Source organism: Pipistrellus hanaki (assembly GCF_964339955.1).
Source record: "Pipistrellus hanaki genome assembly, chromosome: 7".
Lineage (NCBI taxonomy): Eukaryota > Metazoa > Chordata > Mammalia > Chiroptera > Vespertilionidae > Pipistrellus > Pipistrellus hanaki.
In genome coordinates, this window is record NC_140509.1 from 12477740 (window position 1) to 12502142 (window position 24403).

Below are 24403 nucleotides of genomic sequence, written 5' to 3' on the forward strand. Positions count from 1 at the left end.
TCCGCTCCTAGGCTTCCTCTCCGCGGGCCCCGCCCCGTTCCCTCTACCACTCTCCGGCCGCGGGGGTGGAGTCGCACCGCCTCCCCCTTTCCTTTAGGAGACTTCGGCCCCGCCCCTCTCGGAGCCGCGGTCTGACGCCCGAGGACTGCAGCGAGTTCGGGATGTTTATGCAAATAGGCGCCCCCTGTGGGCCAATGGGGAGCGGAGGTGCCGGAACGGTGGACCAATGGGGCGGGGGCTTAGGGGCTCACCATATAAGGAGCGGTCTCGCCATAAAAGGAAACATTGTATCTCTTTATATGGGGGGGAAGGGTCGGGGGATCCCTCGCCGCCTGCGCGTGGTCCCGGCCCCCTCCACCCGCCGTCCCCGCGGCGGCCAGCAGCCTGTGCCCCCGGGGGGACGCTGACGGCCGCCGGGCGCGCCGCCGCGGCAGACGGATAGGGGGCGCTCCGCGCGGCCTGGGGCAACCCGGGCCACAGGGGCAGGAAAGTGAGGGCCCAGGTCGGCCGGGGCGTGCAGGGGCCCCGGGCTCGCAGCGGCGGCGGCGGCGATAGCGGCACCAGCAACAGCGGGAGCGCCGGGCTGAGCCGGGAAGCCGATGGCGGCGGCGGCGGCTCCAATTCCTCGCTGACTGCCTGTCCGTCCTCCTGCACCGAGCGCCATGTTACCGACCCAAGCTGGGGCCGCGGCGGCGCTGGGCCGGGGCTCGGCCCTGGGGGGCAGCCTGAACCGGACTCCGACGGGGCGGCCGGGAGGCGGCGGCGGCGGCGGCGGGGCTCGCGGGGCTAACGGGGGCCGGGTCCCGGGGAACGGCGCGGGGCTCGGGCCGGGCCGCCTGGAGCGGGAGGCTGCAGCGGCGGCGGCACCCACCCCGGCACCCGCCGCGGGGGCCCTCTACAGCGGCAGCGAGGGCGACTCGGAGTCGGGCGAGGAGGAGGAGCTGGGCGCCGAGCGGCGCGGCCTGAAGCGGAGCCTCAGCGAGATGGAGCTCGGCATGGTGGTCGGCGGGCCCGAGGCGGCGGCGGCGGCCGCGGGCGGCTACGGGCCGGTGAGCGGGGCCAAGCCGGGCAAGAAGACGCGGGGCCGCGTGAAGATCAAGATGGAGTTCATCGACAACAAGCTGCGGCGCTACACGACCTTCAGCAAGAGGAAGACGGGCATCATGAAGAAGGTACGGGACCGGGAGCCCGGCCGGCCGCGCGGAGCCCGGGCAGGGCACGGGGAGCCCGGGAGGCAGGCAGGCAGAGCCGGGCGGAGGTGAGAGGCGGCGAGCCCGGGGGAGGTGGTGGGAGGGGATGGCTCTTACCCCGGGACAGCACGAGGGGAGGGGCCGCCGGGGAAATGTGGGGAGAGGGGAGCCGCTGCGAAGGTCCGGGGAAGAGGGGAGAGGCGCCGAGGTGGGAGTGACGGGCGCGGAGCGGAGCTGGGCCCCTGCCGAGCGAAGGGGCTAGCAGTGGCATTGGGAGGCTGCTGGGAGGTGTTTTAAGGAAATCCAGGGATCAGTCGTAGGTCCATGGCGCTGGTGTTTGGGAAGGGCTCCCCAAAACCGGGGAGCAGAAGAGAAGGTGTGCAGGTGAGAAGGCTGGAAGCAGAATAACAATGAGGGAGCCTGCCCAGGTGGGAGGAAGGTGGGCACCGCCGATGTGGTACTAACTGGAAGGACAGGCAAGGCTGGTGACGGAATGGGGCTCCAGAGCTGCAGGTGAGGGAGCAAGGCAGGAGAACGGAGGCCGCCCTGAGCCGCGGGGACCAAGCCGAATCCCGCGATGGCCATGTGTCTGAAGTGCATCCCCTGGCAGCCTGCACACTCCCCTCCAGACAGGCTCCAGGACCATCCGCCTTCCATACAGTGGGATTTGCAGCCCTAGGGAGAATCTGTGCATGGAGTTTGGTGGGGAGGCAGGGAGGTTTGCAGAGGTACCCAGAAAATCCTTTTCTGTCAGATTATCCAGTGAGAAGGGGTGAGGAAAGGCGTTGCCTTGGGGTGTAGAAGATATGGGACAGGATGGAAGAAGAACTGGGAAACAAGAAGCTAGAATTCTGGAAAAATTGGCTGGGGTGTCTGTCTGTCCCATATAAAAGTCAGAGCTGCTTCCAAGGTGGGCTCGTGGAAGCTTGTTGGCTGTGAGGACACCATCCACAGGGCCCTCCTGGATGGACCCCTTTCTGAGCTGATGGCAGGGTTGTAGCGGCTAATCTAGCCCCCATCTCCCATCAGTCCAGACACTGTTGTGTCAAGACAAAGGAAGAAAAAAAGAGTAACCCAGTATTATAGGGCAGAAGACAAATGGCAACAGGTTAGTGCGTGTGCAGTTTCTGGGAAGAAACATGGGACTTTTTAGAGTGTAGGTGGCTCCTCAACTCTACACATCAACCGTCGTGTCTTATGTGGGTCTGGACGGTAGTGACTTCTGGTACAGCAGCGAGTTCGTCCTTGTCCTTGTGGCAGTGAGGAGGGGGCGGGAGCCATCTCTCCGTAAGGCTGGGCACCACGCTGTAGGGAGGCCCCTCTGTGTCACTGAGGTTATATGTTCTGTCGGGAGGGGGTTGTGTTGTTTGCAGTCAGCAGGGCTTCTCAGAGAAGAGGCATGGCATTTTTCTGCTTCCGGTTCACCTTCAGATGTCCTGGTAGGACCACCTCTAGACAGGAAGGTCATTATGGGAGTGGGGGCTTGATGTCACTGTGTGCTACCTCCTTCTCCTCCTTCCCAAGGCAGGTAGAGATGAGTTTTGCTGACCTCCCCATCTCCTCCCCATTTTCCCCAGGCCTATGAGCTGTCCACGCTGACAGGGACACAGGTGCTGCTGCTGGTGGCCAGCGAGACAGGCCATGTATATACCTTTGCCACTCGAAAACTGCAGCCCATGATCACCAGTGAGACTGGCAAGGCGCTGATCCAGACCTGCCTCAACTCGCCAGATTCTCCGCCCCGCTCAGACCCCACCACAGACCAGAGAATGAGTGCCACCGGCTTTCAGGAGACAGACCTCACCTACCAGGTGTCTGAGTCCGACAGCAGTGGGGAGACCAAGGTGTGTTTGGGTCCCCGATCGGAGGGAAAGGAAGGGGAGGGACTTGACCGGCAGAGAGAGGAGGGGGTCCCTCTCACTTCCTCACCAAGCACAGGTGGCAGGTGCCCACTGGTGTGGAGTGGAGCCGGGCTAGTGCCCCTCATCCTAGGGGGCAGGTGTCCATCCCCGCTATCCTGACAGGAGGCCGGCCCACTAGATAAGCGGGCGGCCTCCGTGCCCATATAAGGCGGGCTCCGGCTCCACGCCGGCCTCCCGCCGAAGCCCGCCTGCCTGGCAGGGCCCTCGCATTCCTCCCGCCAGCTGTCTCCCTCCCGCTAGGGGTGGGGGCGTAGCTTAGCCCAGCCCTCCGGCCGGCGGGTCACGGCGGAGTAGGAAGGGAGCAGGAAGTGAGCGCTCCCGGGTTCAGGTCCTGGGAACCCAGCACTGCTGCAGGTGGGCTGGCTGGCCGGGCTGAAGGCCACCTGACCAGCCAGTCACCTACCTCCTCAGGATGTCCGGACCTGGGCACCATAGGGAGTGTATTCCCGGCTGCTAGGGATGCCGGCCCTAGTTACGCCTCCCCCTTCCTTTTCCCGGTAAGGAGAGGGGGCGGAGCTTCCTCCCTAGTTCCTCTGGGGTACTCCACCTTCCGGGTCATTCTTCAACTGGCCAATCGGAGGAAGCGGCACTGTTTGCCTTAGCAACGCCTGCACCAATCAGGGGCTTTGAGCGCGTCTGATTAGCAAACATCCCGCTCTGACCAATCCCCAGTATTTGAGCCCCTCAGACCTCTGGGCTTGGCTCTCAGCCCCTGGTTTCCTCCTTCCCCTTCTAAAAACAAAGGCTCCCCGAGGGGAAACTCAGTGCTTCAGACTTTCCCCTCATGTGGTGGCATCTGTAATAATTTTTAGACTCTTGACGGTGAGGCTTATTCCCAGAAAATTTTGCTGGATGAATAAATTCTTTTGGTAATGAAAATCTCAAGTATTTGTCATAAAGTGCCAACCCCCTAAGATCTCTCTCAAACCATAAGTTCCCTGAAAACCTCTTGGTCCCTATCTCAGAAGCCTGGCAAATATGAGCTGGAAGGACCCTTTTAAAGAGGGCACAGTAGCCCAGTCCTCTCATATTTACAGGAGAAGAAAACTGAAGCTCAGGGTCACACAAATGGTCATTGCCAAAGCTGGGAACAGACCCCTGGTGTCCTGATCCTCCAGCCAACGTCACGGCCACAGTCCATTGGGGCAGAACTCAGGGAATTATGATAATCATATTTATCATTATGATAAATAAGAGCAGCAAATACTTACTGCTCTTTTTATGTGCCAGGCATTGTTCTAACTTCTTTAAGTATGTTAACCTATTTATTCTTCACAACACCTATGGGGTAGGTATTATCTTCCTTTAATAGACAGGAAACTGGAGCATAGCAGTTCAATAACTTGCCTGTGGACCAGGCAGCAGATAAATGACAGAGCTGTGATTTGAATCCAAGCACCCTGGTTCTACTCTGAGCTGTCAATCTACATTAAGCTTCTGCAGGGTCAGGGTCTGGTAGAGGCTCATTGCTCCATCTCTACTCTGGGTGTAGGACTCACTGAAACCAGTGTTCACAGTCACCAACCTGCCGGGTACCACCTCCACCATCCAAACAGCACCTAGCACCTCTACCACCATGCAAGTCAGCAGCGGCCCTTCCTTCCCCATCACCAACTACTTGGCACCAGTGTCTGCTAGTGTCAGCCCCAGTGCTGTCAGCAGTGCCAACGGGACTGTGCTGAAGAGTACAGGCAGTGGCCCTGTCTCCTCTGGGGGCCTCATGCAGCTGCCTACCAGCTTCACCCTCATGCCTGGTGAGTCACAAGGGGCAAATTGAGCATGGGAAGAGTGGGTTTAGGGTTGGCACAAGGAGAATCTCTTCCCCTGCTCAGAAGGAGGGTGAACGGGGGGCCAGGGCCTGAGAGAAGCCTATTCTGTCCCGTTGGCAAGCATGTCCCTCCCCATGGGAACCTCTGTTATCCTTGTCAGTAAGTTCCAGCCATATGCTCTGGCCTTGTTTAGCCAGCCCTGCCCTGGGTCCCTATTGCCACAGGGACAGTAGGCATTCTGTCACTTCCCTACCTTGACTAGAGGGCAGATCCTGTCCCTGATGGGTCAATACCAACTGCCTGAAAAGGAAAGAGGCACGGCATAGGACGGGAGGAGGAGGGAAGAGCAAAAGCAGAGTATAGAAGCCCCTGGAGGCCGAGATTCAGGACAGGAAGGGCTTGTTGACTCCCACAAAAGATAGTGATGGGAATTGGGGAGCAGTGTGTCAGACCCTGGGTGTGTGGGGGTGTGAGGTGCTTGTGCGGGTGGTGGCTGGGTAGGACAGAGCACAAGTAAGTCTCTGTGTCTCGCAGGTGGGGCAGTGGCCCAGCAAGTTCCGGTGCAGGCCATTCAGGTGCACCAGGCCCCACAACAAGCGTCTCCCTCTCGAGACAGCAGCACAGACCTCACGCAGACCTCCTCCAGCGGGACAGGTATAGCTCTGTCACTTCTTAAGGTGGAGACTGAGGCTTTTGGCTTAACCCTTATCCTAATCCTTAAGAGAGAGTCAGGTGGGGGTGGCTGGGTTTTGTATCCTGCCCTGCAATAGGGCTGTGGATTCAAAGAAGAAATTAGGGGCCACTGAAGCCACCCTCCTCCTTACTCAGAGAAGCCTGAGGCCCAGGAGGAGCAGTTACTTGCCCAAAGATTCACATTTGCTTAATGACCAGGAAGGATTTATAGAGCAGATACCTCCTTGTGGGAGGGTGTCCTAGGTTTAGAGTAGCCATAATTCTCCTCAGGGCCTCTAGTCATTCCAGATATGACGAAACACTTTCAGAATAAAGTTACTTTTAAGTTCTTGTTATTTACAACCTTGTTATACAAAGTGTGATCTATGGAGGACCAGCATCACCCTGGAGCTTGAGAGGAATGCAGACTTTTATGCCTCACCCCAAGCCCACCTAATCAGAATGTACATTTTTAACCAGAACCCCAGGTGACTGTATGCACATTAACATTTGAGAAGGGCTAGTTTAAAAGATGCATTTGTTAGCCACACATTTAGGAAGAAGGAGGAGGAATGAAAACAAAAAAAAAAAATCCTGAAGCTCCCTAAAGGGGGAGTATCTGAGTTTCCTCAGGTTGGGTCAGTTACTGTAATCTCTGTTTTTCCCAGGGCCTTAGCGTCTTGGGACAGAGAATTCAGCAACTAGACAATTGGACAGCACAATGTGGTAGGATCTAACTAAAGGCTGGTGCTGTTGTGTTCAAGAAAAAAATAAGGCTTTTCTTAGTTGATGACAGGGAGCAGAGGAATGAGTCTTGTCTGTCTGCTGACCTGGGAAACGGCTAGAGAGCTCGGCAGCTTGGAATTCCTAGGGGTGGGATGGGAGTTATCCGTGGGGACCAGGGTCAGCCTCACTGACAAGTGTCTGTATTTGCCAGTGACCTTGCCCGCTACCATCATGACGTCATCTGTACCCACAACTGTGGGCGGCCACATGATGTACCCTAGCCCCCATGCGGTGATGTATGCACCCACCTCGGGCCTGGCGGATGGCAGCCTCACCGTGCTCAATGCCTTTTCCCAGGCTCCGTCCACCATGCAGGTGTCCCACAGCCAGGTCCAGGAGCAAGGTGAGTTGGGCGGTAGGGCAGAGAAAAGGAGGACCATTGTCTCCCTTATGCAGACACACACAGACACACACACACACACACACACACACACACACACACACACATATGTGTGCGCGCGCCTGCGCTTTCTCCCTCATCCCTGATATGTATATCCACACAAATTAGGATGCTCATATATGCTTCTACACATATACATACAGATACACTCTGGCACCCATGCCTGTCTACTTACTCATGCACACTCGAACACTCACTCACACCCACACTTGGACACAATTGGGCACTCACCCGAGGGCATTCACATCTGAGACTCACCCAGTCATTTGTGCGTTTACCAGCTCCAATAACGGGAAGTTTCTCTTGAGCAAGCAGCTTGAGTATCTCCCACTTTCCACGCAGGCGGCGTTCCCCAGGTGTTCCTGACGGCACCATCTGGGACCGTGCAGATCCCCGTTTCTGCAGTTCAACTTCACCAGGTGGGTGGGAACCCTCTCAGCCCCTCCCAGCCAGCCAGCTACCTTGTTTGTTTGTGCTTGTTATTGTTAATCCTCACCTGAGGATATTTTTTTCCATTGATTTTATTTTTTAGTTTTTTCCAGGTCCTCTTTATTTTTATTTTTATTTTAAATATATTGTTATTGATTTCAGAGAGGAAGGGAGAGGAAGAGAGAGAAACATCAAAGATGGGAATCATGGGTCAGCTGCCTCCTGCATGCCCTCTACTGGGGATTAAGCCCACAACCTGGGCAAGTACCCTTGATCCGAATCGAACCCAAGACCCTTCAGTACACTGAGCCCAACTGGCTAGGGCTTTTCCATTGATTTTTAGAGAGAGTGGAAGGGAGGGGGAGAGACAGAGAAACATGAGTTGGTTGCTTCCTACATGTGCCCTAGTGATCAAGCCTGCAACTGAGGTACATGCCCTTGCTTAGAATTGAACCCATGACCCTTTAGCCCTTGGGCCAATGCTCTAACCACTGAGCAACTGGGTATAGCTAGCCAGCTACTTCTTTATCTTGGGGATTCCATTACTAGTTAGTCAAAGCTAAGATTCCTAGCAAGAAGGGCTGTTTTCCTGGTCAGACCTTGGTGGGCAGGCAGGCAAGCAGGAGGTCTGAGCTGGCTGACCTGTTCCTGCCCCATTTCCTCACACACGCCCTTCCCTCCAGATGGCTGTCATAGGGCAGCAGGCCGGGAGCAGCAGCAACCTCACCGAGTTACAGGTGGTGAACCTGGACGCCGCGCACAGCACCAAGAGTGACTGACCTGCCCTGCCGCCCTGGACAGACGGCCAGGGGATGGCACCACTTATTTATTGTTGCCTTTTCACGTTTTCTTCACACACATGTTGACGGGCCGCAGGAGGGAGGCGGGGAGGAGCAGTGGGCAGCCACCGGACTGAGCCCTCTCACTCCAGCCAAAGAAATGGGCCAGCCTACCCTCCACCCCGTCCTCCCTCACTCTCCCCTCCTCCTGGCTCCACCTCCCATTTCTGTCGACGGTGGGGCTGCCCTCCCTCCTCAGACTTCCTTGCCAGCTTGGCTCCATGTTTGCCATGAGTATTAGCTTTCCAGTGGGACCGTGCCCCACCTACCACAACAGATCTTTGTGGGCCTAGGTACCGTTCCCTCCCCCCCCTCGAGGAAGCAGTGGGGTCCTCTGTCCAGCCTCATGCTGACCCCATGTCAGGGCTGTGTCTGCCACAGGCTGGGTCAGTGAGCGCTCTCCAGGGAGCCGGCTGGGGAGATGGGGCTTCTTCCCTCGTGCTCCCCCCCTGCAGCCCCCCAGCCCCAAGGAGCTGGGCCTGTGCAGGGAGCAGGTCCCTGGGGCCGGCTGCCCGGCCTTGCCACTCCCTTGGGGGCTCCAGGGGCTCCTGGGTTGGAGGGAACCATCATTGTTCCTTCTCCCCGTCTTCCCCCCCTCTCCTCCCAGCTGCTTTACTTAAAGTTGATTTTGAACTTTTTATTTGAGGAGACGAAGTGAAAACAAATCTATAAATATATATTTTTAAAATATTTAACTTTTTTTTATGGAGTTTTTCTCGTCCCCCTCCCTGCCCAAGCTCCCCTTCCCTGGGGAGCCCTGGGGCTCCCCAGAACTGGCTGGGCCTCTGGGGACAGAGCCACCCCCTGAGCGTGGGGCCCACCAGTGTGTGTGGGAGATTCTGGGATTGCCCGGTCCTGGGTTATTTCCAGGAGAAAACCGGGGGAGGGGCCCTCAGGCCATGCCACATGGGATGGGGAGGGTGACCCACAGCTCTGGGCCTCTTTTTTGCCCTCTAGGGCTGTTGCTAGGGAGAGGGAAGAGGGAGACCAAATGGTGGGGTGTCAGGTAGAGGAAACTGACTTCATTTGTGCCACATGCATGGGCATTGCAGCCTTGTGCTCCCCAGGCCTGCAGCTGCTTGGGGTCCAAGTTGCAGTGAGCAGGGTGGGATCTGGGAGGGGGTGAGAGGCAGGAAAGGGGGTCAGACAAATGGGAGCAGCTCTTGGGCTGAGTGCAGTGATAGGGGAACCAGAAGTGGGCAGCTCTCCCAGGGAGTGAGCAGCTACTGTAACTTTTTAAAATTAAGACAAAAAGCCTTGAAGAAAATGACTTTATTTTTCTAAGTGTAACCTCAGTATTTATGTAATTTGTACAGGGGCCGTGCCCCATCCCCTCCCCTCTTTGGGGTAGACCTTCAGGGTGGGCCAACACGGGGAGGGTCGTTTACCCTGTGTCAGAGCCCATCTTCACCCCCAGGATCCAGAAAGGAAGCTTTTTCAGAACAGGGCAGCCGTTGGGGTGGAGTTTTATTAACCCTATGACTGCCTTCAGTAGGAACAAGCCTGCTTCTGTGATTAGGTGAAGGGGTGGGGGGAGATTTTGCGCACAGCCTAGTTATCAAGGGGGTGATTTGCCAACATTTTTTGAGTACCCCCTAACCTCTAACCCCCATTGCTGTCTTGCCCCAATTTCGGGTGCCAAGATAGAAGTCACCTTTCTGGGCTTTCTCCTGGAGAGAGCTGGGGCTGATGGGTGGCTTACAAGGCTGGGGCATGGCAAATCAGGGGCCAGAGAGTGGGGGGGCTTGGGACTCAGGTCTGTAACTGCCCAGCCCTTTTCTCTGCTCTTGTTTCACTCCACCCTCACTCACTCACTTTCAACTCCCCCACCAGGAGAGGAGACCTTGATGAATTCCTCCTCTCCTTCCCACAAAAGACAGACCCAGTGAGTGAATCAGGCAAAGTGCTTATAGTGTGTGTTGTGTGAGCATGGCCTGGGGAGAACATGCGTGCATCAGGGATAAGGTGGCATTTATATGTGCAGCAACCCTTGGTGTTTCCCTTCCCTGGTGGCTCTGGGGTGTGTGTGTTTGTGGGTGTGGGTGTGTGGGTGTGTGGGTGTGTGCGCGAGCTTGCGCTTGAGTGAATGTGTGTGTGAGTGTGAGGTGTGTATGTCAGTGATTTCTACTTCCCTGGGATGCTGACCCAGGAATAGTGGACGTGGTCACAGTCCTATGTACAGAGCTTTCTTTTGTATTAAAAAAAAATTACTCTTTCAATAAATGTATCATTTTTGTGCACAGACTGTGGGATCTTTGCCTCTGTTTTTCCATCTAGGGAGGGATGGAGGTCTGAACAGGAATTACACCCCAAAAGCTGCTGCTCTGAGAAGGAAGCCTAGTTGCTTGATGAAAACAACAGCAATACTAAGGAGCGCTTTGCGCTGTTAAACTCGGAACGATATAAGAAACATTTCGCTGGGCTGGGGATCTCATCTACGAGCCCGGCTTTGCTGGGTGCCTAGGTCAACACAGAGATAAGCAATTTTAATTAATAGGAACTGACTACCAATCCACAGCATTGCTGAGGGGTTTGGGAAACTCGTGGCCACGTGACCTAATCAAACCTCAAAGGACGGCCCTAGGTGGGAGTGTGGGTTACAGGTTTCAGGGGGATGAGGAAGCACACCCAGAGGAAGGGAAGGGGGTTCTCCAAAGTTGCTAGTGGAAGGAAAGCGCTGCCTACTGCTGCAAAGGCACGGAACAACGTGACTGCGGCCGCGGGCTCCGCCTGCGGCGCCGGTGCGGCAGCTCGCCGACCGCGCATGCTCCGCTCCGCCCCGCGGTGGGCCGCGGGGGGACCCGTAGGCGCCGCGGGGCGTGCGCTCGCCGTGTGACCCGGAAGCGAGCCGCTGAGGGGGCGGGGCCAGGACGGCGGGACCGGCCTCGGGGTTCCAGCGAGGGCCGAGCCGGGCAGTGGGAGGTGAGAGGAGAGTTCCGCGTGGACCCAGTCCTTGCCCTCGCCCTCCCCGGCCCCTCACTCAGTTTTCTTGGGGCGACGCCGGGAGCCAGGTCTTGCTCCCTGAGAGTCGCCCGGTCTCGTCAGCCTCCCCGGACCGCGTGTTTCCCCCTTCCCCCCGCTCACCCCACCCCCAAACCTGTTCCCACCGCCGCCCTGGCCTGCGCCGCCCTGCCTGCCTTTCTGCAAGCTGGGGCCTGACCTTGCTGCCTGCACCCACCGGCTGCCTCTGCCTCGCGTCCAGACCTCACCTTCATTCCTCCGTGTACTGCTCCGTGTAGTCACCCATCCCCCAAACGTGGGCCTCTCCATTCCTTCTACTTCTCTTCTCCACCCTGCCCATCAGTTGTTGGTCATCACGTCACCGGTTTCCTTCCAGTCTTGTTCTGCCCCATGGTAACTAGACCCCCTGCTTCCATGGGGGACCACACCCTGCATTTCCCCTCTCTTCACACCTTTTTTTTTTTTTTCTTTTTTTTTTACTCTCATCTTCTATTCTTGTACCCCAACATGACCCCTATCCTGATTACCATTTCTTCAGCTGGGTTTACCTTCCATTCTTATCCTCGCCATTCCCTGCTGCCCCACACTCTTTTTATTTCATACCTGTCTTTTTTGGGTTATTAGCATGGCCATCACCCTGCGCCCCTTTATAACCTGACTTCATAGTGTCCCATCCGAGGACTGGCCTACCTTCCCCATCTGAGAGCAGTGCTGTTAGGTCATGTGTACAGAGCATTCACTGTGTGCGGAGAGGCTGTTTGTTCTCGGCGCTTTACATGGCTGATCTTCCGTGTTCATGAGTTCAGTGTGAACATCACTCCCATCTTGCAGAGGAGGAAACTGAGGCTCAGAGGTTAAGTAACTTGCCCAAAACTACACACCTAGGAAGTCAGTGAGCCAACATTCAGAGTCACCTTTATCTGACTCTGAAATCTGCCCTGCGTTTCCTCTCTCATACCTCCACCATCTCCTGACCTCATCCCCAGCCCTTCAACTCCATGATTACCACCTCCCTCCATAGCTGCCTGATTTAGACCCTCACCACACGTGTAGAACAAATGGAGGATGGGGTCTGGTCTTTACCTCCCGTTATTTTACCTGGTTCCCTGGACCCTTCCTCCTTTGACAATACTTTCTTTTTTATTTATTAATTTTTTTAAATTTTTTTTTCCTTTTACATTTTTAAAAAAATATATTTTATTGATTTTTGTACAGAGAGGGAGAGAGATAGAGTTAGAAACATCGAAGAGAGTCATCGATCAGCTGCCTCTTGCACACCCCCTACTGGGGATATGCCCGCAACCAAGGCACATGCCCTTGACCGGAATCAAACCCGGGGCCCTTCAGTCCCCAAGCCTACGCTCTTATCCATTGAGCCAAACCGGTCCCAGCTCCTTTTACATTTTTTTTATTAAATTATTATCTGTGTACATATTTTAACATTGCCCCCCACCCCATCCTCCCATATATACCCTCCCTCCCTAGAGTTTTGTGCTTTGACAATACTTTCATCCACTTTTCCCATCCAGCCATCTGGATGTGGGTGTCTCCAGCCCACTCTCCTTTCATTAATAAACTTTATATCTCTCCTCTATATCCACATTCCTGCTTTACCCTGTCATTTATACCCCCTCCCCCACCCTGACTTTCCTCACTTGTTCTGACCCCACTGTCTCCCATGCTGCTGTCCTTCTTGCTCATACTTGTCACCCTTCTCAGTCCTGATCTGTTTGTCCTGCTTAACGATCAACTCTTTTTGTTACCTTGCCTTTTCTTATAACTGCTTCCATTTCTTAAACCTCTTTGTTTTATTCTTAGCTGTTTTCCCTCCATTCTTACATGTATCGGGTCTAGTAATAATTAATGTCGTTTTTAAACATTCGTTTAAAATCTTGCTTGGCGTTGACTTGTATTGACATAACCTTCAAACACGTGGTATCTACAGAACGTGTGAAGTGCAATTAACAAGTTTTGCTTGAAAAAGTTTGTGTTTGGTTTGGTTTTTGTTGCAAAACTAGGGCTAAGAAGATGGCGGATGAAGAACATATTCGGCACTGCATGCTTTACGAGTTCCAATTAGGAAGAAAAGCAAGTGAGGCTGCAAAAAACATCTGTAGTGCTCTTGGTCAAGATGCAGTTAGCGCCAGAGTATGTTCAAGTTACTTATTTCATGCTATTCTTGGCTTTTCTACTGGGCCCCTAAATTCCATCATGTAACCCTACCCATCACTACCCACCCTATCTGTCTCAAGATTCTACCCCCCACCCCCCATGTAGTCTTTCCCCTTATTCCATATTACCTTTATCTTTCTGCTTGTGTGTCCTCATATGACCTTTATCTTTCTGCTTGTGTGTCCCAGGAGGTCAGGATGGTGGGGGAACGGCGCTCTGGGGACCTCATGGTGCCTCTGGGGCCCCGGCTGCAGGCACATCCTGAAGAACTTATCCGACAGCGCCCTGGGCACGATGGACGTCCTGAATACCTGATCCGATGGAGCGTCCGGAAGTATGGGGAAGCGGGGAGAGTGGGTGTGGAAGAGGGCAAGGCAGAGCACATCCTCATGTGGCTGTCGGCCGCCGAGGTCTATGCCAATTGCCCCGCGCTGCTAGGTGAGTGGGCACTCTCTAAAGGACCTCGGCGCGAACCGGCCGGGGGTTCAGGAAGCTTTCCCCGAGACCCAGGAGGCCTGGATGACGTGGCGATGGGAGAGATGGAAGCCGATGTGCGGGCGCTGGTGCGGAGGGCTGCCAGGCAGCTGGCAGAAGGTGGCACCTCGAGCCTCACGGCCGCTGTGCTCCACACTATCCACGTGCTCAGTGCCTACGCCAGCATCGGGCCCCTCACCGGGGTCTTCAGGGAGACAGGAGCCCTGGACCTGCTCATGCACATGTTGTGCAACCCTGAGCCTCAGATCCGTCGGAGTGCCGGCAAGTTGCTGCAGGCTCTGGCAGCCCACGATGCCGGTAAGAGATAGCCGGGGGAGGAAGGCAGAGGACGGGGCCATGAGGAGTAAGAACAGGACAGGAAGGATTTCCCAACCCTGATACCAATTCAATGCAGAGGAAGCCTAAAGGCTAACGGGCCATTACTTACTAATCTGCATAGGATAGAACGATAGGAACTGGTTGGTTTGTTCATTCTCAGTGCAGTGACAGAAGAGAATAGGGTAGGTTTATATTTTTAAACTGGGTAGAGATTCATTAGTTGGTGAATCCTCTCTATTCTTCTTCCCTCTGTCATGGGTGGCGCGTAGTTGTAAAACCAGTTTGGTGAGTTATAACCAACATTTTTTTAAAAGCGTAAAATATTAGTATTAGCATTTAAGGTAAGTTTTGTAGCATGAAATCTATGTTTCGATTATAGACATAGTATATACACCCACATCAGGCTGCCATGTAAGATGTCTGTCTTACTGTGAGTCTCAGCCACAGAGAAGTGGAGACCTCTGGTAGGGGATGGAGAGTCTAGGAAAGACAGAGGGAAAGTATCGGGGATTGAGGAGAAGATACGGATTGGGTGTGGATTACAGGGAGTCGGGCTCACGTCCTTCTGTCACTGAGCCAGCAAGATGGCATCGAGCAGCACATGGACTTTGACAGCCGCTATACTCTGCTGGAGCTGTTTGCAGAGACCACATCCTCTGAGGAGCACTGCATGGCCTTTGAGGGCATTCATCTGCCTCAGGTACTCAGCCCGCCTCCGGCTGTGGGGCAAATGCTCTTGTGGGCCTTGGGCATCGTTTCCGACAGTGTGGTTCAGGGCTGCCTCGGCATCAGAGCCACCTGGGAAATGCTCAACATGACGGTTCCCGCCCCCCTCCCCACTCAGAACTCCTGAGGTTAGAACCCAGGAACCTGTGTTTTAAGACACGTGTGGTGTGTTTCTTATATACATCACCGTTTGAGAACTATAGGCATGTGGATGAGGCCTTTGTTTTTCTGTAGAGGATGCTGGTGAGGGGAGAGGAGGGGTTCGAGTTGGGAGATGAACCTGCACCACCGCCTGTGTCCTACAGATCCCAGGAAAGCTGCTCTTCTCCCTGGTGAAACGCTACCTGTGTGTCACCTCCTTGCTGGACCAGCTGAACGACAGTCCAGAGCCAGGGACCGGAGACCGAGGCCCCCTGTCCCCAGGGGAGGAGTTGGCCCGGGAGAAAAGCCGGGGGCAGCGGGAGCTGGAGTTCAGTATGGCTGTGGGCAGCCTCATCTCGGAGCTGGTGTGGAGCATGGGCTGGGCCCAGAACCTCGGCGCCAGGGGCGTGTCGCCTCCCCGGCCCTCCCGGTCCATCTTTCAGCCCTGCCTTCCACGCCCCAGCAGTGTGCTCCCCACCACTGCGACCACCCCCAGGAAGCGAGAACGGGCCTTCCGCCAGCGGTACGAGTTCTCTAGCCGCAGCGGCTACGGTGAATACGTGCAGCGGACACTGGTGCCGGGGATGCGGGTGCGGATGCTGGATGACTACGAGGAGGTCAGTGCTGGGGAAGAGGGCAAGTTCCGGCAGAGCAACAACGGCGTGCCCCCTGTGCAGGTGAGCGAGCGTGTGGCGGGGGACACTCATGGGCATCCTGCTGGGTGGCGCGTAGCTGGGGCCTCCGTGCAGGGGACTCTGGTAGGCCACCCAAGGAGAAAACCCACGAGGGGATCAGCACTAGGAGGGAGGCTTCGGGGGCCTGAGAAAAATCCAGCGGGAGTAGGTGGGCTGTGAGCTCAAGGAGAGAATCACACCCAGGAAACAGAACCCCTGCCCCCTACTGGTGTAGCCTGCTGGGAGGAAGCGTAGATGCAGAGGCCATCAAGGTTAGGAAGAGGTGAGAGGCAGGGAGGGAAAAGGAGCCTTTTGCTGTACAGAGGGTTTCCCAAGCCTGGCCAGGCGTGCACCTGAGGGCTTGTGCCCCCGTCTTGGCCCAGCACGGCCTCTCAAGCCTGCACAACCCAGGACTCCAACGGTGAGCCCTCTCTGTTCTTACTCCCTCTGCCTCGCTCCACACCAGGTCTTCTGGCAGTCGATGGGTCGCACCTACTGGGTGCACTGGCACATGCTAGAGATCCTGGGCCCCGAGGAAGCTGCTGCGGATACAGCGTCTGCAGCTGCGGAGAAGGCGGCAGGGCCCGCTCTGGTGGGCACAGGTGAGCCTCAGAGGGCATTGACAGTGTGGTGTCTGCACGGAGGAGACTGGGATGGAGCCACTCCTAATTGGCAGCTGTCCCCGAGGCTCAGAAATCCACTCTGTCCTCAGCACTTCCCTCCTGGGACTGGAAGCCCGTGGATGGGCTCTGCTTGTTGCCGTATCTCCAGCCTGAGCCTCGGGAGAATGAGAAGCCGGGATACCTGACCCAGGCTGAGTGGTGGGAACTGCTCTTCTTCATCAGGAAGTTGGACGTATGTGAGCAGCAGCCAATTTTTCAGAGTCTTCGGGAGAACCTGGACGAGGTATCACAGGCCTGAGACACTGAGGGGGTTAGAAGTCGGGGTGTCCAAGGGAATTGTAGGTATAGGGGTGCTTAGGAGGAGGCTTGTGAATAGGTTAGAGAGTATGAGGGTGCTGCCGTGGGAGGAGACAAATGCGGTGAGGAGCGGTGTGGAAGGCATGGCGAAGGTGGCCACTCGTCCCCGGGACCTTGGTGCCCGCTTGTTCCTGACACGCGAACCCCCCTGCTGACAGCCCCCGGATGAAGAGGCCCTCGGGGAGATCTCCGTGCCCACAGAGGTGGCTGAAGGTGTGCTGCAGGTTCTCCGGAACCGGTTTGTGGGGAGCACCCTCAGTGACCTGCTCAACTCCAAAATCTACACCAAGTACGGGCTGCGACCTGCTGAGCTAAGCAGCTCCTCGTCTTCACCAAGCCGCTCCGTCACCCCAGACCCAGAAGAGGAGTTCAAGCCAGAGGCCCGGGTCTCCGAGGAAGAGACAGAGTTCTCTGCAGCCGCGGCTGAGCCCCACGCAGCGGAGGCAGAGCCTGCCAAGGGGGAGACGGAGCCCCCTGTGGCACAGAGTGACTCACAGCTGTTTAACCAGCTTCTGCTGACGGAGGGGCTGTCTCTGTCCCCCAGGATAAAGGAGGCAGCTAGTGGTGAGTTACGTGCTGAGAGGGGAGGGCAGTAAAGTTGGAAAAAGTCCTGGGTGGTCTCCAGAGAAATGAGCAGTCAGGGAAGAGGGAAAGACATGAAAAAAGGTTGGTTTGGCTTAGTGGATACAGTGTTAGCCCATGGACTGAAGGGTCCTGGGTTTGATTCCGGTCAAGGGTATGTACCTCAGTTGCAGGCTCCTCCTGGTCAGGACCTTGGTCAGGCACATGCAGGAGGCAACCAATCGATGTGTTTCTCTCACATCAATGTTTCTGTCTTTTCCTCTCTCTCCCACTCTCTCTAAAAATCAATGAAAAAATATCCTTGGGTGAGGATATATATATTATAAAAAAAAAAAAAAAAAAAAAAAGGTCACATTTGCACAGGAAAATGATTTGGAAGCATATATCAATTTTTCTTCCTTTGGTCTTGATTGTATCTAATCAATCACAGCTCCCTTTAGTATCCCTGGAAAAGGAGGGCCCATTTTCTAGGGAATCTTTGTCTTCAATGTTTGACTATTTTTCTTTTTTTAAATATGTTTTTTTTTTTTTTTTTAAATTTATACTTTTTATTGATTTCAGAGAGGAAGGGAGAGAGACAGAGAGATAGAAGCATCAATGATGAGAGAATCATTGGCCGGCTGCCTCCTGCATGCCCCCTAGTGGGGATTCAGCCCACAAACCAGGCTTGTGCCCTTTACCAGAATCGAACCTGGGACCCTTCAGTCCGTAGGCTGATGCTCTAACCACTGAGCAAACTAGCTAGGGCAGTGTTTGACTATTACATGTTTTTAACATAATTGGATATGTTCTGAATGCAAGCTACAATAACGAATAATACATTAACACTAGAGGCCCGATGCACGAAATTTGTGCAAGGAGCTCGACCCTCACAGTCCTGGCTTTGTCCAGAAGGTTGTCCAGACGGTGGTTCTGCTGTTTGGTCTAATTAGCATATTAGCTCTTTATTATATAGGATGTCGGTAGGAAAACGGGGCTTGACCTTGAAGGACTTTTAACTTGGAGGTGCCATGCTTTCTTAAGCCTCTGCCTTTCCCTCATCTATTTCAGAAATGGCTAGAGCCTTGCGGGGCCCAGGTCCACGCAGCTCCCTGGAGCAGCAAGTGGCGGCGGTTGTGGCTACTATGCAGATCTCCAGCTTGGACACAAACCTGCAGCTTTCGAGCCTCAGTGCCCTGTCTCAGGCTGTGGAGGAGCTCACTGAGCGGGACCACCCTCTGGTCCGTCCTGACAGATCCCTGAGGTTGGAATAGTGGAGAGGGAAGCGGTTTGGTTTAACCCAGTGGGGTGAGGGGAGGGGAGTAGTCCGGTGGGAAGGATCTATGAGATTAAGAATTAGAAAGGCGAGGGGTAAAAGGAGAGTCCGTTTGAGGAGCAACAGAGCAGGAGGATGGACTATTACCATGGCTAATATTGTCAGCATTTATTTTCTGCTAGGCTCTGGGCTTCAAGCTTTGCTCTCATTCTCATTAAGTCCTGTCATCTGAGAAAGATTACACCTATTCTCATCCCGTTGTATGGGTGAGGAAGCTGAGGCTTAGGGAGTTTAACCAACTTGCCCAGAGTTTGACAGAAAGCAGAGCTAGGATTCAAACCTAGGTTCTTTTGGCTCGAGAACTTGAGTTTTTTTTCTTTTTCCTTATTTTTTCCTACCTTCCTATTGGCTATTTTGAAATGGGTTTTTAATACCCCTTAGTGATGTAAATAATAAACAAATACATTCTCATTTTAAAAGACCTGAAGACTATAAAAGAACATAGAATGAAAAGCTAATTTCTTTTCACCACTGTCATTCAGGCGTGTATCCTTCTGACCTTCTCTAGTTTTACATTTGTTGGTGTGTTTGGATATAGAACATTTCCCGAGTTTGTATCTTTTTTTTTTTTTTTTTTTAAATATATTTTATTGATTTTACACAGAGAGGAAATGAGAAGGACAGAGAGTTAGAAATGTTGATGAGAGAGAAATATCGACCAGCTGCCTCCTGAAAACCCCCCACTGGGGATGTGCCCGCAACCAAGGTACATGCCCTTGACCGGAATCGAACCCGGGACCTCTCAGTCTGCAGGCCGACGCTCTATCCACTGAGCCAAACCGGTCCCGGCCCGAGTTTGTATCTTAATATATGTAATCGCACTACGTGTTTCTGCAGCTTTTCTCCCGCACTCAGTATGTCTAACAGGGCTCTCCCTGTCAGTACACACAGAGCTGCCTCAATATTTTCACTCTGTGTAGGCTCTGCAATATGATTATGTCCAAGTTCAAATACAGTGTTCTAATGGGTCAGTTTCCCTCACGTCTGCCAACACTGAATATTAGCATATTTTAAGAATCTGATTGGCAAAATTTAAAATGATTTGTAGCTCCTTGCTTTAATTACTTAATTGTAGTGAAGTTAGGTGTATTTGCACCCATTTGTTGTGTTTCTTCTATAAATATTGTTTTTTTGTTTGTTTCTTTGTTTTTAATATATATTTTTTATTTCAGAGACGAAGGGAGAGAGAGACAGAAACATCAATAAGGGAGGATCATTGATTGGTTGCCTCCTGCACATCCCACATTGGGGGTAGAGCCTGCAACCCAGTGCCCTGACTGGGAATCAAACCATTACGTCCTGATTCACAGCTTGACGCTCACCTACTGAGCCATACTGGCTGGGCTAAATATTCTGTTCTTCCTTCTTGCCCACTTTCTTACTGGGCCTTTTTCTTATTGATTTATAGACATTCTGGATACTAATCTGTTAGGTTTCAAATATCTTGCTTGCCTTTTTTTCAAAATCATAACTATTTCCTCAGTGTAAAATGATTCATGCTCACTGTAAGAAAATGGGAAAATTATAAGGGTAAAAATCATCTGAAACCCTTTATGCAGAGATAGTCACTGTTAACATTTCCATAAATATCCTTATTTATATTTCTATACCTACTCAGATACAGTACTTATGTATGTTAGCTCATTTGTCAGAACCATGACTACGGAAGGGGATATATATTTAAGCGTATTTGACTCACATTGAAATCATAAAGCATGAGAAAAGACAGATAAAAACAGGACTTTCCCAGTACCTTCATTTGCCTTTTTTCCCAGAATTTCTCCTTTTGTGTTTCTTAACTCCATAGTTCATAGACTGCCTCCTCAATACGCATCTCTGTCTGTGTGGTTTCCCCCTCTGTGATGGTCACTGTGATCTAGGGACTCGGGCGTGTTCCTTCCTTCCCTTCCGATAGCTTTTCCACTGGACCCTCCCTCTGACTCTTGTTGCTTATCTCTTAACTTTGTCAATAGTGCCTTTCATTGTGCTCAAATTTTAGATTATAGTGTTGCTATGTTTTTCAACTTTTATTTTGGCTTCTAGATTTTATGTCCTACTTAAGAGGGTTTATCCTATTTCATAATTACAAAAATATTTCCCGCTCTGGCCATTGTGCTCAGTGGTTAGAGTATGGGCCCATGTACTGAAGAGTCTCTGGTGGGAGGAATTCAATCTGTGTGTCTCTCTCACATTGATATTTTCCTCCCTCTCTCTCTCTCTCTCTCTCTCTCTCTCTCTCTCTCTCTTTTTCTCTTTTTCTCCCTCCCTTCTCCTTTCCTCCCTCCACTCTCTTTAAAAATCAGTGGAGCCCAGCTGACTTGGCTCAGTGGTTGAGCTGGTTGAGCGTCGACCTATGAACCAGGAGGTCAGGGTTCGATACCAATCAGGGCACATGCCTGGGGGGGCATGCAGGAGGCAGCCGATCAATGATTCTCTCATAATTGATGTTTCTCTCTCTCTCCTTCTCACTTCCTCTCTGAAATCAGTTTTTTAAAAAGCTGAAAAAATAAATGGAAAAAATGTCCTCAGGTAAGGATGAACCAAAATAAAAAAATATGTATTTCCATATATATTCTAAAAATATCCACGATTTTGATTTTTATGTTTATTTTAAAATGTTTGCTATTTATTTTTGCAAATGAAGTGAAGCAGAGTTCCAGCTTTATTTTTTTCAGATGGATAGCTAGGTGTGTCCACATCACTTTTGCATGGTCCTTCCTGTCCTTTCTGACTGAGATGCGGCCCTTGTCTCTCTTCTCATCTGTTGATCTGTTTGACTGCCCTGTATTATTTCCAGAGTTTTAATTATTAGATTAAATTATTTAATTAAATAACATTTAATTATTCAATTAAATATTAGAACTTTATATTTTGATAAGTCTACTATTATTTCTTTCCAAACTTTTTTTTTTTTTTTTTTTTTTTTTTTTTACTGTTCCTGCATATTTTACCTTCCTGGGCCTAAATCTGCCTATCATGTTTAAAAAAATAAACTTTTTAGGCATTTTGTTTAGAATTTCATTGAATTTATAGACTTATTTGAAAAGATGAGCCAGTTTGTAACTAGTTTGTTCTGCTGACTCCTTCATGCAGTGAGGAGCCAGAGGCAGTTACACTGCCGGGGAGGAGGCATCAGCAGTGAGACTGAGGCAAGAAGAGCAGGATGGACGGGGTGAGGGGTGAGGGACTGGGCTTGGTGTGTAGGGTTAGGCGGGGAGTCAGCATGACTCTTGGGGTGGGAAACTCCAATTTCTCTCCTCCCAGAGAGAAGCTAGTGAAGACCCTGGTGGAGTTGCTGACCACCCAGGTGGGAGAGAAGATGGTGGTGGTGCTGGCCCTGCGCCTCCTGTACTTGCTCATGACCAAGCACGAATGGCGCCCCCTCTTTGCCAGGGAGGGTGGCATCTACGCTGTGCTGGTCTGCATGCAAGAATACAAGACTTCCGTGTTGGTGCAGCAGGCAGGGCTGGCGGTGAGTGGCCTGGGAGTGAGTGCTGGGGGAGGTGGGCGGTGGGGGGGGGGGGCTGTTGTCCTCTGGGCGGTACTGTGGTGATTTAGATGAGGGAGGAGACCTTGGGACCAAAAGATGCAGATGGGTTTAAGAGTTCCAGCTGGACAGTCTTGGACAGGGGTCCTCAAACTTTTTAAAGTGGGGGCCAGATCACGGTCCCTCAGAGAGCTGGAGGGCCGACTATATGAACTACTAATCCCTACTGTAACACCTTGGCTGTGCTCACTGCCCAAAAAACCTGGCGGGCAGGATCAGACTCCCCTGGGGGCTGCATGTGGCCCGCGGGCCGTAGTTTGAAGACCCCTGGTTGGAGGTCGAGTGCATGCTTGAAGAAAGGGAGAAATGTCTTTAAGAATGACTGCAGGTTTGAAATTGAGCAGCAGATGGATGGAGGTGGCTATTTACTAGGTGGAAGAATATTGGAGGAGGAAGAGGAATGGGAGAAGGTCAGGAGTTGAGGTTTTAGATATGTTGAATTTTCCATGCCGTTTTAGTTACAATTAGGTGTCTGGTTAAAGACTAATTTTCTAAACATGACAGAGTAGGTTTTTACCCTTTGACCTGAGTTTTTACCCTTACACAGGATATACCCCCTCCCATATGTGTGTAAAGCAAAGCCAACATTGCCATTGTCTTGCCACCCTGGGACCAGAAAATGGAGAAGGGAGGCCCTTGTCCAGGGAGCTTAAGAGAATTGGCTTCCAGAATGATCCAGACATACATGCCGGGTGGCAGGATGCGGGCAGGGTGTGCTCTGTGTAGCCGGAGGGTCCTGGAGGGGGACTGTAGGCCTCAGGTATGAGAGTGCTTCCCTCCGATACAAAGGCGGTGCGCAGATAGGAGCACAGCCCTCCTGGAGCGGCTGTCCCAGGGAGAGCCCGGGGGGGGGGGGGGGGCGGGGGAGAGGGGGGGGGCTCTTTTCTGTGTGGGCCTCCTAGGTGCTGCCGCTCCCAAGAGCAGCCAAGCATAGGCCATGTCTGCTTAAAGAATTCCCTGACCTTTTCAAGTTGCATGACCAAAATATAGCATTTGCCTCTTGCCCTGTAGCAAAATTGCATCATTTTGCATCTAACAGAAGGTCTAAGAATTCAGCTAATTGGGAGAGTGTGGGGTAGCCAAAGGGAGAAAATCTTACTATAAGGCAGCACTTGCTTTTATTTTATTATTATTTTTTTATTTTTAAATATATTTTATTGATTTTTTACAGAGAGGAGGAAAGAGGGATAGAGAGCTAGAAACGTCGATGAGAGAGAAACATCAACCAGCTGCTTCTTGCACACACCCCCACCGGGGATGCGCCCGCAACCAATGTACATGCCCTTGACCGGTATCGAACCCGGGACCCCTCAGTCCGCAGACCAACAGCGCTCTACCACTGTGCCAAACCGGTTTCGGCACCACTTGCTTTTAGGGTTCAGGTCTCAGGAGGGTGATTGTCCTGGGAATTATTTCTGATTCCTAGAGGGTTTCTTCTCAAGAGCCAACTCTTTCCCCAGGGGAGACATTCTCTACTCCAGTGGTAGAACGTTCATCTTTATTTTATTTTATTTTTGTATAGTACGAGCAAACAAGTTTGCACATTGCAAGTATTTTTTCCTATAATTAAACTATCTGCCAGTGGGAAAGCCCAGGTAGCCTTGTTGCGGAGGGCGGGGCACTGGTTTTGGAGGCCAGGGCCATAGGTTTGGAGTGTTGGCATGTAGGTGGTAACTGAAGATACGGGAGTGGCCACGGTTGCCAAGGGAGGGCATGCAGAGTGAGAAAAGGGGGATGGGAACTTCCATGTTTAAGGACTAGGCAGAGGGAGGGAGAACACCCCGGTAGACGAAGTTATAGAAGTCAGAGGAAGAGAGGTTTTGCAAATGGAAGAGTGGCAAGCATGAAGGAAACAACTTCAAGGAAAGCTTTTGCAGACAACTGAATGCTCTGAAAGGGCCACATTCTGAGGCCACGCTGCGGGAGGGGCAGCCATCCGTCAGCCAGCCTTGTTCTGCTGCCTCCTCCATGCAGTGAGGAGCCAGGCGCAGTTAGACTGCCGGGGAGGGGGCAGAGAGGTGCTGGTAGAGCGGAACTGTGGACTGATGTTACCACCACTGAGGCTTTAGGGTTCTTTGCTTTATTTTGTCTTTTTCCTTTTGTTTTTGTTTTTTAGCATTTAATGTCCCATCAGTGCCTTTTCCATTTCCATCTCTTACTTTGCCTGTTTGTAAAACAGCTCAGCTCCCCCAAAGTTTGAGATCTAGAAGGATGGCCTGGCTCTCTCCTTCCTCTGCCTGGTGGCTCTCCTCACTGCCAACTCTGCTTCCATGTGTCCCTTGCAGGCACTGAAGATGCTGGCCATTGCCAGTTCCTCGGAGAACCTCGATTTTTTGGCCAGCCAAGATTCTGTCCACGCGTTGTTTGATGTGCACATGACCAGAGAGATCTTTGCCAGCATCGACTCAGCCACCCGCCCGGGCTCTGAGAGCCTGCTCCTTACCATTCCTGCAGCGGTGATCTTGATGCTGAACACTGAGGGGTC

At 52.7% G+C, this 24403-nt stretch overlaps 2 protein-coding genes across 3 annotated transcripts in view; both read left to right on the forward strand.

Moving 5' to 3' along the window:
• Positions 1–531: 531 nt before the first annotated feature.
• SRF (serum response factor) lies at positions 532–8697 on the forward strand. The gene is made up of 7 exons (XM_084889763.1): positions 532–1172; positions 2768–3034; positions 4605–4866; positions 5416–5535; positions 6491–6682; positions 7082–7158; positions 7852–8697. The coding sequence occupies exons 1-7, from the start codon at positions 663–665 to the stop codon at positions 7945–7947; spliced, it is 1524 nt and encodes a 507-aa protein (XP_084745889.1). The 5' UTR covers positions 532–662; the 3' UTR covers positions 7948–8697.
• A 4143-nt stretch (positions 8698–12840) lies between these two features.
• Positions 12841–24403, forward strand: part of CUL9 (cullin 9) — a 34152-nt gene continuing 22589 nt past the window's right edge. The window contains exons 1-10 of one of the 2 annotated variants that reach the window (XM_084889765.1): positions 12841–13116; positions 13329–13932; positions 14499–14653; positions 14985–15497; positions 15961–16096; positions 16207–16400; positions 16633–17038; positions 18107–18299; positions 21636–21843; positions 24204–24400. In XM_084889765.1, the coding sequence (XP_084745891.1) occupies positions 12997–13116; positions 13329–13932; positions 14499–14653; positions 14985–15497; positions 15961–16096; positions 16207–16400; positions 16633–17038; positions 18107–18299; positions 21636–21843; positions 24204–24400 (2726 nt within the window). In that variant the 5' untranslated portion in view covers positions 12841–12996. The remainder of the gene's footprint in view (positions 13117–13328; positions 13933–14498; positions 14654–14984; positions 15498–15960; positions 16097–16206; positions 16401–16632; positions 17039–18106; positions 18300–21635; positions 21844–24203; positions 24401–24403) is intronic. The other variant, XM_084889764.1, reaches the window with a different exon arrangement.

Coding starts and splice junctions, on each gene's coding strand:
- SRF (XM_084889763.1), top strand. CDS start 663: ATGTTACCGACCCAAGCTGGGGCCGCGGCGGCGCTGGGCCGGGGCTCG. Junction 5,536..6,490: donor GACCTCCTCCAGCGGGACAG/GTATAGCTCTGT, acceptor TGTATTTGCCAG/TGACCTTGCCCGCTACCATC. Junction 6,683..7,081: donor CAGCCAGGTCCAGGAGCAAG/GTGAGTTGGGCG, acceptor CTTTCCACGCAG/GCGGCGTTCCCCAGGTGTTC.